The sequence below is a fragment of the Taudactylus pleione genome, unplaced genomic scaffold (assembly GCF_031769625.1).
Source record: "Taudactylus pleione unplaced genomic scaffold, aTauple2 ptg000078l, whole genome shotgun sequence".
Lineage (NCBI taxonomy): Eukaryota > Metazoa > Chordata > Amphibia > Anura > Myobatrachidae > Taudactylus > Taudactylus pleione.
Genome location: NW_028284480.1, coordinates 3,929,313 through 3,942,749, shown reverse-complemented (window position 1 = coordinate 3,942,749; position 13,437 = coordinate 3,929,313). Strand labels below are relative to the sequence as shown.

The 13,437-nt window shown below is 40.0% G+C and overlaps 1 protein-coding gene across 2 annotated transcripts in view; it reads right to left on the bottom strand.

Annotated features, from left to right (window-relative positions):
• SEZ6L (seizure related 6 homolog like) overlaps positions 1–13,437 on the bottom strand; it is a 439,056-nt gene that overhangs the window by 94,260 nt on the left and 331,359 nt on the right. For both annotated transcript variants that reach the window (XM_088467896.1, XM_088467897.1), the window contains exon 8: positions 8,479–8,633. In XM_088467896.1, coding sequence (XP_088324022.1) covers positions 8,479–8,633 — 155 coding nt within the window. The remainder of the gene's footprint in view (positions 1–8,478; positions 8,634–13,437) is intronic.

Here is a 13,437-nt window from a genome sequence, read left to right as displayed (position 1 = left end):
CTCAGAACCACCAGATGTGAAATAAAATGATATTGCCACGTATCTCTGCATATCACATTGTTCTCCAGGGCTAGATCTAAAAGACCCCTAAGTTCACTCTCAAACCTTACAGTTGGACCATAATTGTTTTATAGAAAGTAACATAATTTAATTGTCTATAGGTTTTCATGAGATAATCCTGTCTATTTTGGTCAACGCTACCCCCCCTCCTGTGTCTGGTTGTTTAATAATCAGATCGTATTCAGGCTTAAGTTTTTACAAAGCAGACCTCTCTGTAATTGACAAATTGCCTCTATATTTCCCCTTTCTATTAGTATGTTCTGTCTTCTGGCAGAGAGTCTTAAAATCTTCCATCGTAGTGGAATAAAAACTCTCCATGAAGGGCCCTTGAAATTGGAGAGGGCAAAAGTCAGAAGGGTTCTTAAAGACCTTCCCACTTGTCTTTATATCATAAATTTGCTTAATTGTATCTACAACAGACACTTCACTCTCTAACTTTAAAGCGTCCAGTATTCCAAGGGGTATCTGCTCATTGGAATCTAATACAATGGGGGATCCTTCTACTTCTTTTTTCTGCAGGGATTTGATCGCAAAGTACCTCTTGTGGCTCAAACTCCTAACATATTTATGCAGGTCTACAAATAGATCAAACAGGTTTGGCTTAACTGTAGGGGCAAATTTCAAACCATTATTTAGTAGTGCCAATTCGTCCTTAGAGATAGGTTTGTCTGACAAATTATAGATACATTTCACATCTATCTCCACCTTTAGTTTTTGTTTGGACCTCCTGATCCATTTTCCTCCTCTAACTCCTCTAACTCTCTTCCCCTCTTTCTGTTCCATATCAGTCTGTGCTCTTCCCTTCTCTGTAACTGAGGATCTTTGATGATTTTAGGGTCTCTTTTTTCCCCCAAAAATGATGTTGACTATTGGATGCAGACCTACAGTATAGTCTTTAGAAGTAACTCCCTAGGGATGGCCTCTTTCTCATTTCTAGTGACAAGGCAGTCATATCTATTAGTATATGCTAAATCAGACCACTTTATGCTGCTGTGACCTCTTGTCATTTCACTGAGGACAATATATACAATTGTGTCTATTATTGGGTCATTATGATTCATTCTTAATATAGTAGAAAGTTCTATCCAATGGAAATGTTATTCTGCACAGTGATTTGTTGATATACGCATACATATTTAAACTGAATCTGCAGATGCATTAGCTTCAGTTCTTTAAAAGAAAGCCTATTTTTTATATTGTGTATGACCTTCTCAGCATATCTATTTCATACTTATTATTGTGTTTTAAATTGTTTATTAAATATTTGTAATAATTGGATAGCGCTTCTTTTTGTAACCCTAACTATAAGCCTAATGGAAATGTCGATATTATGACAATTTTGCCTATGTTGTCATTCTGCAGGTGTCGACATTAATGATGTTGATATTTTAACTATGTTGACATCATGGATGTTGACCTTCTGCTGTTAACATTCTAAATGCACTTACACCAGGGCAAGAAACAAGCTATGTTTGTGGTAACCAATATTTAAATGTTGTTTTACATGACATGGAACAAACTGGGATTTCGCCACACCTAGAGGTGTCTACTCAATCCTACAGCAGCATAAAATTGTATTTAACATTGTTAATGTACAGCTATACTCTAGTTTTATTTATTTAGCTTTTGGTAATTCTCTTTAAAAGTAATGTGGCATTAATCTTAATTAGTGGCAGTGATGGAGATGTTTATGAAATTATTGGTGGTAGTAACACTGCTGCAGAACTAAAACTTACAATTTCTGGGCCCCACTAGACCCTTGTTAAACTACTGCATGTCATACCACAAGGACATAGGTAGAGCCCTGAAAGTTTCACTAACATCATATGCCACATTGGAGACAAAGTTAAAAGCCACCAGCACCTGACTGGAGGCTATTACACTGCTATTGCACCCCTCCTTCTCCCCATAATGCAATGGGGTAGCCATGTTTTCATCACTGGGGTTCATGCATTGCCCAGAATCATGGTTGGCAGGGTTGGATTAAGGTTGGTGAGGGACCCAGGGCTACTAACTTGTAAGAGCCCCTACAAACAATGGTAAGTATCATGTGCTGATGGTGTTATTAAAAAGTGCAAAGTGTAAATACCACCAGCACCACAAATATGATAAACACACTGTAGTGCCACACATATGCCCCAATTCACATTATGCCACAGTGCCCCCCATACTGATGATGTAGCTATTTGGGAAAGGCCCTGGGCGATTGCCCTGGCCACACTGTTCTTAATTCAGCACTGCAGGCTGGAGTAATTTCTAAGTGCCCACCACACCAGGAGGACCTGGGCTAGAGGCTGGTTAGGTCTCTCACAAATAGCCAGTAACTATTTCCCTATTTCCTGCACAGCTTTAGCCATTGGACAGCTAATCCAAAAAGTGTTATTCTTCTTAAACAACTCAGTTTATGATTACTTATCACAGACGATTACACTAAAATCATGGATTTAAACTCTGTACTCATTGCCAAAATTACCTGCCTCGTGCAGAGAGTATTAACAAACAGATGTTATATATAACATATTATTTAATTCTATAAAATTCTCTATTTTCTCTGTCAAATTAATTTCTGTAAACATGTTCTTATTTTAAATTATAATGTTTTGTTTTTAATTCCAATGCACTGTGCAGTTCAATAAACTATAATAGGGTATAGTAAAGTTAGTAATGGCTTATATAGTAGCATGAATCCAAAATATTGAATATAAACAGTAATCATAATAAAATCACAACGAACGATGTCAGTGGATAAAAAAAAGAAATTCCACCACTAAGGATTATTTACAAAAATATAGTACAATAGTCTTTTATGATGTGATGTGTCTACATTTGCACAAATGCATCTGGATATGTGCCTGGATATGTGCGCCAAAATGGTGACATCTGCAGACATGGAAAGTTTACTGAAGAAGCAGAAGTGCGAAGAGAGGAGGGGCGAGTATGAAGTTCCTGGGAGGGTATACAATCGGGAAGCCGGATGCCTTAATACCGGCAGCCGGCTTCTCGACTGTCATATCCCGGCGACATTTCTCCCGGCGCCTGACATTTCTCAGACGCCAGGAGACCGGCGCCCAGCATCCCGATCGAAGGGATGGCGGGCGCCGCGAGTGGACAGCCGCGCGGGGGGGAGGGTAAGGTTTAGGGCACCCGGGGGGGGGGACTTAGGGTTAGGCACCCCCCGGGAGGGTTAGGCTAGGGGGAGGGAGGGGTTAGGTTTAGGCAGTGGGGAAGGGGGGTTAGGGTTAGGCACTTAGAGGGGGGATTAGGGTTAGGTACTTGGGGGGGAGGTTAGGGTTAGGCACCCCTAAGGAGGGTTAGGTTAGGTTAATTAGTAGTTACCTATCCACGATCGGGATTTCCAGCGAAGTTGGGCTTCCGCTGCCGGGAACTCTGCTGTTGTCGGCCAGACGCTGCCGGGAATCGAACCGCCGGCCATGCGGCTGGTGGTATTTCATACAGATTCCCCTGGGAGGGCCAAGTACACAGAAAGTTAAGGAGGCACAACCATACCCCCCAAATTACATGACCATACCCCTTCAGTGGGTGGCTCAGCATGTACAGAGAGCCCAGTTGTTCACAATGAAGTGTGACCATGCCGTCCCAGTTGGCCATGCCCCATAGTACACTACCAGGGACCTGAAAGGAGTGTGGCAAATTGTTAGAATTGTTTACTGACAGCATATTAGGCACCTGCATGCAGATATGAGATTTTGCTTACATGGGGTGAGATTTAATGAGAGTAATTGGGTGGAAAAAACATTTATGGGGGAGGTACTTTTTCCAGCACCTCAGAGGATCTTGTGCTATATTTTCATGGAGTAAACTTTTATCGTTTATCAGAAATATAAAAAAACAAAAAATTTACTTAAAAGGGCAATGCAAATTCTGTTTTGACCTCAAAGTGACATTTTCACCCTTCTCCAACACAAATTTTTCAGGAACCAAGTTAGGTGGAAACTGATTTTCCAGGCTCATTTGTAAGAACCGGAAAATTAAAGGAACTTTGCAGGAAGTGCACTAACAAATTAAAGAAGCATCACAGGTCTCTATTCTTGCAATTTATAAATGATCCTGATTAGTTTATTTTTCCAGTGAAAACGCCATTGGTGCATTGTGCATTGCAATATAAACTGCTGCATAAAATAATGTATAGAAATTGCAATTCCCCCAAAGACATGTTGGTTTGCTACTATCAATCTGCAAGATTATAAATGACTTCTACTTATAGGTCAGCAGAGAAATGGACCTACTTGGTTTATCAAGTAGCTCTTATCTACCATTAGGTTTCTTTTACTACTAGGTTTAAGGTTCAGTCTACTCAGTGCAATATAGTCTTGTAATGGAAGATCCGTGAAACTGATGCACTGTAATTGAAAAAAGAAAATGTGTTATTTTGAAGTGTATATGTGGGTCATTGATATAATAAGGATCAGGACCATTAGTTCTTTACCAAATCCACCAAAATAGCCACATTTTTCTCCTAAAAGAATCAGAATAACTAGTCATAAATTCTACTATTTTTCAAGTCTAAATGATCTTTTCTAAAATATCATGTTAGAAGTGACGTATACTGTACCTGGTTTTATAATGAAGAAGAATGTATTAAACACGCCTAGCGCATATTATGTTTCCAATGATTCAACTCAAAGGAGTGTATTGCCAGTGCCAGGCGACTGTCTACATCAGGGATGTCAAGCTCGTGGCCATCCAGCTGCTGTGGGACTACATATCCCAGCATGCCCTGCCACAGTTTTAGCAAAAGTGATTGGATGTGTAGTTCCACTGCAGCTGGATGGCCACGAGTTCGACACGAGTTTGACACCACTGGTCTTCATACTGTAGTAGCAATGCAAAAGCATTTATTCTTAAGATATTATCCATACGTATACAGTATGTCTGCCATTAAATTAATTATTTTTGTGTGTGTGTGTGCTTGGAACTATTACAGAGGCATTACTAAAGCACAGCTGGCTCCGGTTGCCAGGTAAGTGGTTAATAAATGTTGTTATGCCTGGGGTGAATAATGGAATGTATTGCATTTAAAATGTGATGCTTGATACATCCCACCCCAAATCTTTTGAGGGCATTGGAGGCCTGATGTAAATATAAGTGATAATGACGTGATTACATCAGTAACATTTTGTAGCTGCTTTTGATTGACTGCTTCTGTTGAGACTCTTCCTGATAATACTTAATTCCTTAGCATTGAAACAATAATTTGCACACTTTAGGTTACTTATTTTTTTATTTCCATTTGGACTACTGTACTACAGGAAAGAAGATTCCCATTGTAATTATAAAACGGTAAACAATGGATAAGGGGGTTGTTTGTGTTTAATTACATTTACATGAAAAATATTACTTTCATATTTATTAAAACACTGCCAAGGCACTACAGTATTTTCTCTTGAGAATTCGACACTTTGTTGCTTTATGTATGAATAGGTAATAGGAATAGGGTAATATGACTTATGCCTTTACTACTAACATTGTAATTGCTCTCATGTTTCATAAGAACTGGTTGAAGGTTTGATATTTTTTTTTGTGCTTTAAAGGAAGGATCACAACTATGAGCCAAATTCAATTAGCCACGTATCGTGGGTAAGCTTAATGCGCTTAACTTCAGGTTAATCTCTGCATGTGCACTCCAGCTGGTCGCACAATTCAATTGTAAAATGCTTATAGTGTAGGTCTCACAGTAATTCTCTGTTAGCCATATTAAGTGTGGAAAAAGTGGGGAAATCACACTGTACCCCTGAAAAGTGGCAAATAACATTGAATAACAGTATAAAAGGCTATACATGGGCATAAGCAAATTATTTGGGGCTCTCAAAAGGTGTGAAATGGTTGAGTTTTTTCCTAGTTTTCACCAGCTCGGGGGCTGCTAACAAAAAGCAGCATTAATTCCTATTGAGGGTTAACGCAGGTTTCCGCAGGTTTCTAACTGAATAACCAAAAAACTGCGTCCGGCAATTTTAAAACGCATTAACTCGTTTAATGGTTAATGCGGCCAATTGAGTTTGGCAATATGTTGTAACATTTTCTAGTACCTTTGATTGTAGGTCACTTTGACAATCACACAACAGGCGACAGTCTTAGGAGCAGGGGTGTATCTAGGGATCCGAGCGCCCCTGGCAATGTAATGGCGCCCCCCTCCCCCCAATATTTCTGAATAATTACACTATACCAGTGGTTCCCAAACTGTGCACCATGGGGTGCCTCAGGACGCTTGCAAGGGTGCCTCAGGTTGGTGGTTCAGCACCAAATCAAATTATTTATGGTCAATGTGCTGTATATATGTGGATGACTAAGGATGACAGGTCAGCACAATTTACTTCACTTTACTACTTTACTTATCTTTTGTCTAACTTTCCTCAATAACAAACTTAAACTTAGGGTGCCATGAAAACAATTCTGAAACTCTAGGGCGAAGTGATTTAAAAAAGTTTGGGAACCACTGGACTATACGTTAAGTACTTTAAATGTTTCCCCAGCTACCCCCATTCTATCTCCCCAGCCAGCCCACATGATTCATCAGCCAGCTCCTCCGTCTGTCTCCACAGACATCCCCCTATACAGTGCCCCCAGTAGTAGTCCCCCCTATGCATTACCCCCAGTAGTAATCCCCCCTATGCTGCATTGCCCCCAGTAGTAGTCCCCCCTATACAGTGCCCCCAGTAGTAGTCCCCCCTATGCATTTCCCCCAGTAGTAATCCCCCCTATGCTGCATTGCCCCAGTAGTAATCCCCCATATGCTGCATTGCCCCCAGTAGTAGTCCCCCCTATACAGTGCCCCCAGTAGTAGTCCCCCTATGCATTTCCCCCAGTAGTAATCCCCCCTATGCTGCATTGCCCCCAGTAGTAGTCCCCCCTATACAGTGCCCCCAGTAGTAGTCCCCCCTATGCATTTCCCCCAGTAGTAATCCCCCCTATGCTGCATTGCCCCAGTAGTAATCCCCCATATGCTGCATTGCCCCCAGTAGTAGTCCCCCCTATACAGTGCCCCCAGTAGTAACCCCCCTTTGCTGCATTGCCCCAGTAGTACTCCCCCCTATACAGTGCCCACAGTAGTAATCCCCCATATGCTGCATTGCCCCCAGTAGTAGTCCCCCTATACAGTGCCCCCAGTTGTATTCACCCCTATGCTGCATTGCCCCCAGTAGTAATCCCCCCTATATAGTGCCCCTGTAGTAATTCCCCCTATGCTGCATTGCCCCCAGTAGTAGTCCCCCCTATGCATTGCCCCCAGTAGTAATCCCCCCTATGCTGCATTGCCCTCTATAGTAGTCCCCCCTATACAGTGCCCCCAGTAGCGGCCCCCTTATACAGTGCCTCCAGTAGCAGCCACCCCCACACCATAAAGAGCCCCTAGTAACGGCCACCCCCTATACAGTGCCCCCTAGTAGCCACACCCCCCTGTGCCAGGCTTACACACATAGAAAAAAACAAACCACAAGTTACCTGAATCCCCGCTCCTGATGCAATCGCCGCTGTCCGCTTCTCCCGGCCTGCTCTGCACTATAGGAGAGACGTCATGACGTCTTTTCCATCACCTACTGCGCTGGGAGCCAGAAGGCGATGCTCATGAGTGAGCACCAGCCGGCTCCCTCCGTGGATGCAGGCGTCTATGTGTTTGTTACTGTGTAGGGCAGACCGCTTTCAATGCGGTCTGTCCTACACTTGTGGGGCCCGGGGGGGCTAGCGGTGAGTGTAGCGGCGGCAATGGGCACCTGCACCACAGCGGGCCCCGATGCAAGGCACCGGCTGCACCTCAGCTAGTTCCGGTCCTGGTAGTCCCGGCCTGATTCCACCCCTTGGCTTCTGGTGGCACTGCCGGATGGTGCCCCCCTTTGGCCGGCACCCCTGGTGAGTGCCATCCTGGCCAATGGGTAGATATGCCCCTGCTTAGGAGCTACAGCCTGACTAAAGTTACTCGTACTAACAAGTTAGACTACCTACAGCATGTCAGTGTGTTACACACATACACACATTCTCACCTGCATCTGTTATAATTAAACATGTGATATTGGTGAACTTGTGGAAGGGGGTAACGTGCTCTTCAAATGGATACGTATTTTAAAAACTAGAAAAAGTCTATTATTCCCATCTTGCTTATAATAACAAATGAAGCTGTAAGGATTAATTAATAATAATGAAAATAGCACACACATGTAAGTGCTGTAGTTCATAGAAAGTAGTCATTTGTTTTATCCAGTATAAGTTGTAGTAGACTTGGCATAGTCAATATCTCAATGGCTCATATGATCTACAGAACATTTCTTTATATTACCTAATCATTAAACAAACTATTTTTGGCAAAAAGAAAAGGCTGTAATTAAAAAAAAAAACATCTCTGTGCTGGAGAAATTATAAAGCAACATATTTTTCTTACATAATTTCAATACATTAATTTTAATTTACCTTCAAAGCGAACATTGAATCCAGGGGCTGTTTTGGACTCATCTGTAGAGAATTCAATCCTAATGCAAGACCCTTCACTAATCAGACCTTCAAACGGCACAGTCTCTGTCTTGGCAGAATCAAAGAGAATCTTTCCATTGCTGTACACTGCCAACCTAAAGGATTTAAAAGGAAAACATTAGCTTTTTCAGTCTTGTAATGGTCATGAAAGTCCCTATTTTTGGGTAGATGTTCGTTGCGCACATACCAATTCACAGAACACATTGTAATTACATGTTTTATGCATTGAGGACTGGAAAAATGGCTGAATTAACCTCAGATGGAAAATTTCTCCAATATGAAAATGAAAAACCTTTTGGAGGTAAGGGTTAGAAAATAATACTAGTGGCTCGAATGGAGGATAATCCAAGGAAAATATGTGGCGGTACAGAGAGGAAATGATAACATATAAAAGAAATAGAGGTTCATGAGGGATGGAGAATAGAGTAGACAATGATGTGGTAAGTGGTGTCAGGCATGATTAGAGGAAAGCAGAGGAGTTAAAAATAGTACATTTAGATGGAAGAAAGATGATATGAGAAAATAGCAAGTATAATAATAGTGTCATATAAAGGAAATTTGGGGAAATTGAGGCAGTAAAATAATGAAGACTTCTGATATACCTTTCGTCTGCCGCCTTATCAAGACTGATAAAGCAGCAGGTGAAATTCATATCACATATGTCTCTGGGAAGAGAATCTGCAAAATAAATAATAATGTAAATATACTATAGAGATCAAGCAAGAATGAGAGACATACTGTATAGAGAGAAAAAAAGCACCAGTGACCAGCAGTAAGAAACTAAGATATTGGAAACAGATAAGCAGAACTAAGGGACAAAGAGAAAACCTGCTGCTAGCAGTAGCATTGTCAGACCAGAATAGACCTACAGGGAGAGAGATAGTTACACAAAAACATTAGATACAGCTCAGTAAATGACTGATAACTTCTAAGCAACGTAGGTGGAACCAGATCATTAGTAGTTCAAGATGGTATAGATATTGATTCAAGTCTGCCACTATTTAGGTAATGACGCAACAGAGTGTTGTTGTGCAGAATAAGATTTGGAAAAATATACAGAGAAATCATAGATTTGTTTAAAAAAAGAATAGAAGAGGAAATGAAACAAATATTACGGGAACTGGACATAAATCTCATTACAGTACATATAAAGGTACAAGAGAACTGACCCAGTCTCACATCAGTAATCATGGCCTCTCAGTCTCATATGAAACTGTATCTTGATTTAAGATATTGATACTTTCATCATGCAACAAAGAAGATCAGTAGATTAGCAGAAAATACCTATCCTCAGTTTTAACTGTTTGGTTTCATTTATGTAGCACTCTTTATATTTTACAATGTTTATCCTTATTGGATATTTTATATATTCACCCAGTGGTTTTAGAAAAATATAAATAAAATGTATATTTATTAAGATATAATGTTCTCAGAGCAGAGGTTAAATGTGTTCTGTTTTTGGATGTACGGTTATAATATAGAAATGTTTATATCATAGCTTCGGAATAATAGGCACGCTGATGATGCAATGAAGTGGAATAATTATCTAGAAGAATATGGAAAATATGACATTGGGGGGAACTTGCAGAATAAAGACACAAATGCACATGATGAAGGAAGTGGAGACTGGTGATACCATGGGATAATTTGTCAGATGCTGGCATGAAAAAAAAGGGATGTTGATTGCATGGAAAAAAGGGTAAAAGAATGTGAGGGACAACTAGAATAAAGAAGATGGTAGAGAGAAAAGAGAATAATATTAATAAAATTAAATATTTAGAAATCTATTGAAAACAAACCTCATATATAAGTATATTATAATATGAAACAAAATTAAAGGTCTATTTAGTACAAAATATGAAAGTTTGTAGATAATTTGTTGGCATCTTTCACCTTGTATCACATTCCCCATTATGCTATATTGATATAAAAAGAAAAAAAGATCTTTCCTGGAGAATAGATAAATAAAAGATGTCTTTCGCTATGTGAAACGTGTCAACAAATATTACTCTGCGCATGCTCTTAGAGAGTATATATATGCCTATATGGCACCAATAGACAATGATAAGACAAAAATTATGAAAAATGATCATCTATCTATCTATCTATCTATCTATCTATCTATCTAAGGGCAGTATCCAATTAGCCCAAATATTTTTTGGGGGGTGAAAAACAGGGATTTTTCGCCGATAATCCCTGTTAGTGGATGATTTTTTTTCACCATATCCTATTTGTTCACCCAAAAACACATAGGAACCGTGATAAGTTCATATACCTATGTGTTTTCGCAATTACGCTGGTGAAAAAAATGACACTTTTCGGGGGATAATTTTCGCGACACATCAGATCCCAAAATAAAAACCCTGATAAGTGTTGGCATCGGGACGGACTTTGGGGCTAATTGGATAGCCCCAGGGGATCCATTAGCTCCCGAACAATGTTGGGGCTAATTGGATACCGCCCTATCTATCTATCTATCTATCTATCTATCTATCTATCTATCTATCTATCTATCTATCTCAAGGAAGAGTGCATTATGTCACCAATATGTCTAGCAACTAGTACTAGTTACAAAATACTGATCATGTTTGATACTATGCAGTAGTAAAATACTCTTAAATAATATTCATAAGCACAGTGATTATTCTCTTCTATATATGGGTGTATAAGCAAAAGACAGCATACTTGTGTAATCACCTTTGAAGACTGCCAGTATGACTGCAGGAGGAAAAAGAAAAATGCTGCATTGTGGGAGAAAGCAGGACGATGACTGTATCCTTTTCTGCAGGCAAAAGCCCCCCCACATAATGCATTCAAGAGATAACGTAATGCTATTGACAAAAGATTATTTTCTCTCATCAGTATAAATATCATTCCCACACAACCCCCATTGGAACCTATGTGGACTGCAGGATTGTGCATGGCAAGACAAAAAGGATTAATTGGTGCTTTCTCCCCACTTTTCTTTTTACTAAATATGGCAACATGATGTATATAGATTTATATAGCTAAGATGCTGGAAAAAGACACTTTATGGCTCTACTAAATGCAGTAGACCCATTAGTGTTAAATCTATTTAATATTGCCTAAGTATTACACTGGATTTCACGATAAAATACAACAAAACTGAATATGTAACAAAATATTTAGTAAACATGAAAACTGTACATTCACCCCCTCACCCACCTGCTACCAGTGCTGTTTAGGAAAAGTAATTAAGTCATTTGTTCTCCATTATAAAGAGAAAAATAGTCCATTGTGTGATCAGACAAAAACCCAGCAAGAAAACAACCTTAATTATGGTGTTGGGTCGAATGTCCATTTATATAACTAATTTTTTCATTAATTTATTACATTTGAAGTCATGTTTTTGGAAAGAGAAGTAAATAATTACACTGCTATATACCAGTACTAATACAACGTATGTGAACAATTATACATTTGTCAATAATTGTATAAATATATGTTATCTAACTAAATTCATAGAAGCAAATGTATACAACTAATGTAACCAGTGCCGTAGGTCTGGCACATATACGGTGTCCCTGAGACCTGTCTTTGCTTGGTGAAGTTAAGTAATGACTATTGATTTGTAACAAACTGCAGTATGTAAACAGGTTAACTTAATTAGCTGTCTTACAATTGTAAAACAAGAGAGTAGACCTGAATACTGTAGAGCCTTTAAAAGAGAAAACAAATCGTTCACAATGGGTATTTATTACTTTCCATGGCCAAACACAGGATTATTACAAAGGTGTTTCTTATTGCTTAATTTTAGAGTGAGTTCAGACAGTCCATGAAGAGGGCATAACTAGCACTTAACCAGCTATAATATGCCAGAAACTAAGTGCGGTGTATGTACTGTAATAATTCTGAAATTGATAGGACCAGTGATCACAGTAAGCCATTAGATGCAGCAGTAGGGTCATCTTGTTTTATTTCAGATGCAACCACGATTTCAGAGCTTTGGAGTAAGTCTGGAAATATGGGGGAGTGGCAGAAGAACCTAATACCAGCCCTGGACATGTATGTACACATGGGTCTCCTTAAGCAATGGATACTGTATGTTATACAGTATTGATAATTAACCCTATACAATGCCTGCCCTAGGCATAGGTATTATAGGCAAATGCCTAGCGGCAACTTGAATGCATATGGGCATCCCAAGCCTAGGGCCAGTGGTAGATATTCTTTTCATCCAGCTGGCTCAGGTGCTGATCACTATCTCAGCGATCCAAGCCAGAGGGGTGCTGTGCTGTGATGGGTGAGGGATACTGTACAGTGGGGGAGAGGGGTGCTGTGAGGGGAGAGCCTGGGGTACTGTGCTGTGAGGGGAGAATGTGCCCTATAGAATGCCTTCTGGGGTGCGGGTATTAGGGACCTTCCCCTAAAACCTGTCCCTTTCTTCTGTAGTTACAGAAGGTGTGCTGTGAGGGGAGAGGGGTGCTGTGAGGGGAGAGCCTAGGATTATCTGATGGTGCACCAACCAAAATCTTGCCTAGTGCACCAAATTGGTTAGGGCCGACTCTGACCCTATAGATGGTCTATAGCAGTGCACCCCTAACAGTGCATGTTTTCCAGATATCCTACTTGGTGCACAAGTATATTCATTACTTACTGGCACATTTTAAAACATCCACAGGGGCTACAAATTATTTCATTTGTGCTACTGAGGAGATCTTTAAAACACGCAGCTCTAGTGAAATTGTATTATATATTATTCCTTGTGGTCATGGTCTTAGCTGGGGAGGGGGGTTTCCAGGCAACTGCACCCCCGCATTTGCCTATGTTTTCAATAGAAAATATCACAGTCATTCACTGTTGGAGATATATTCTAAATGCCAATTGCCATACTTTATAATGAGTGTATATTTAATTTCTTATTCAGTCTTCTATTCA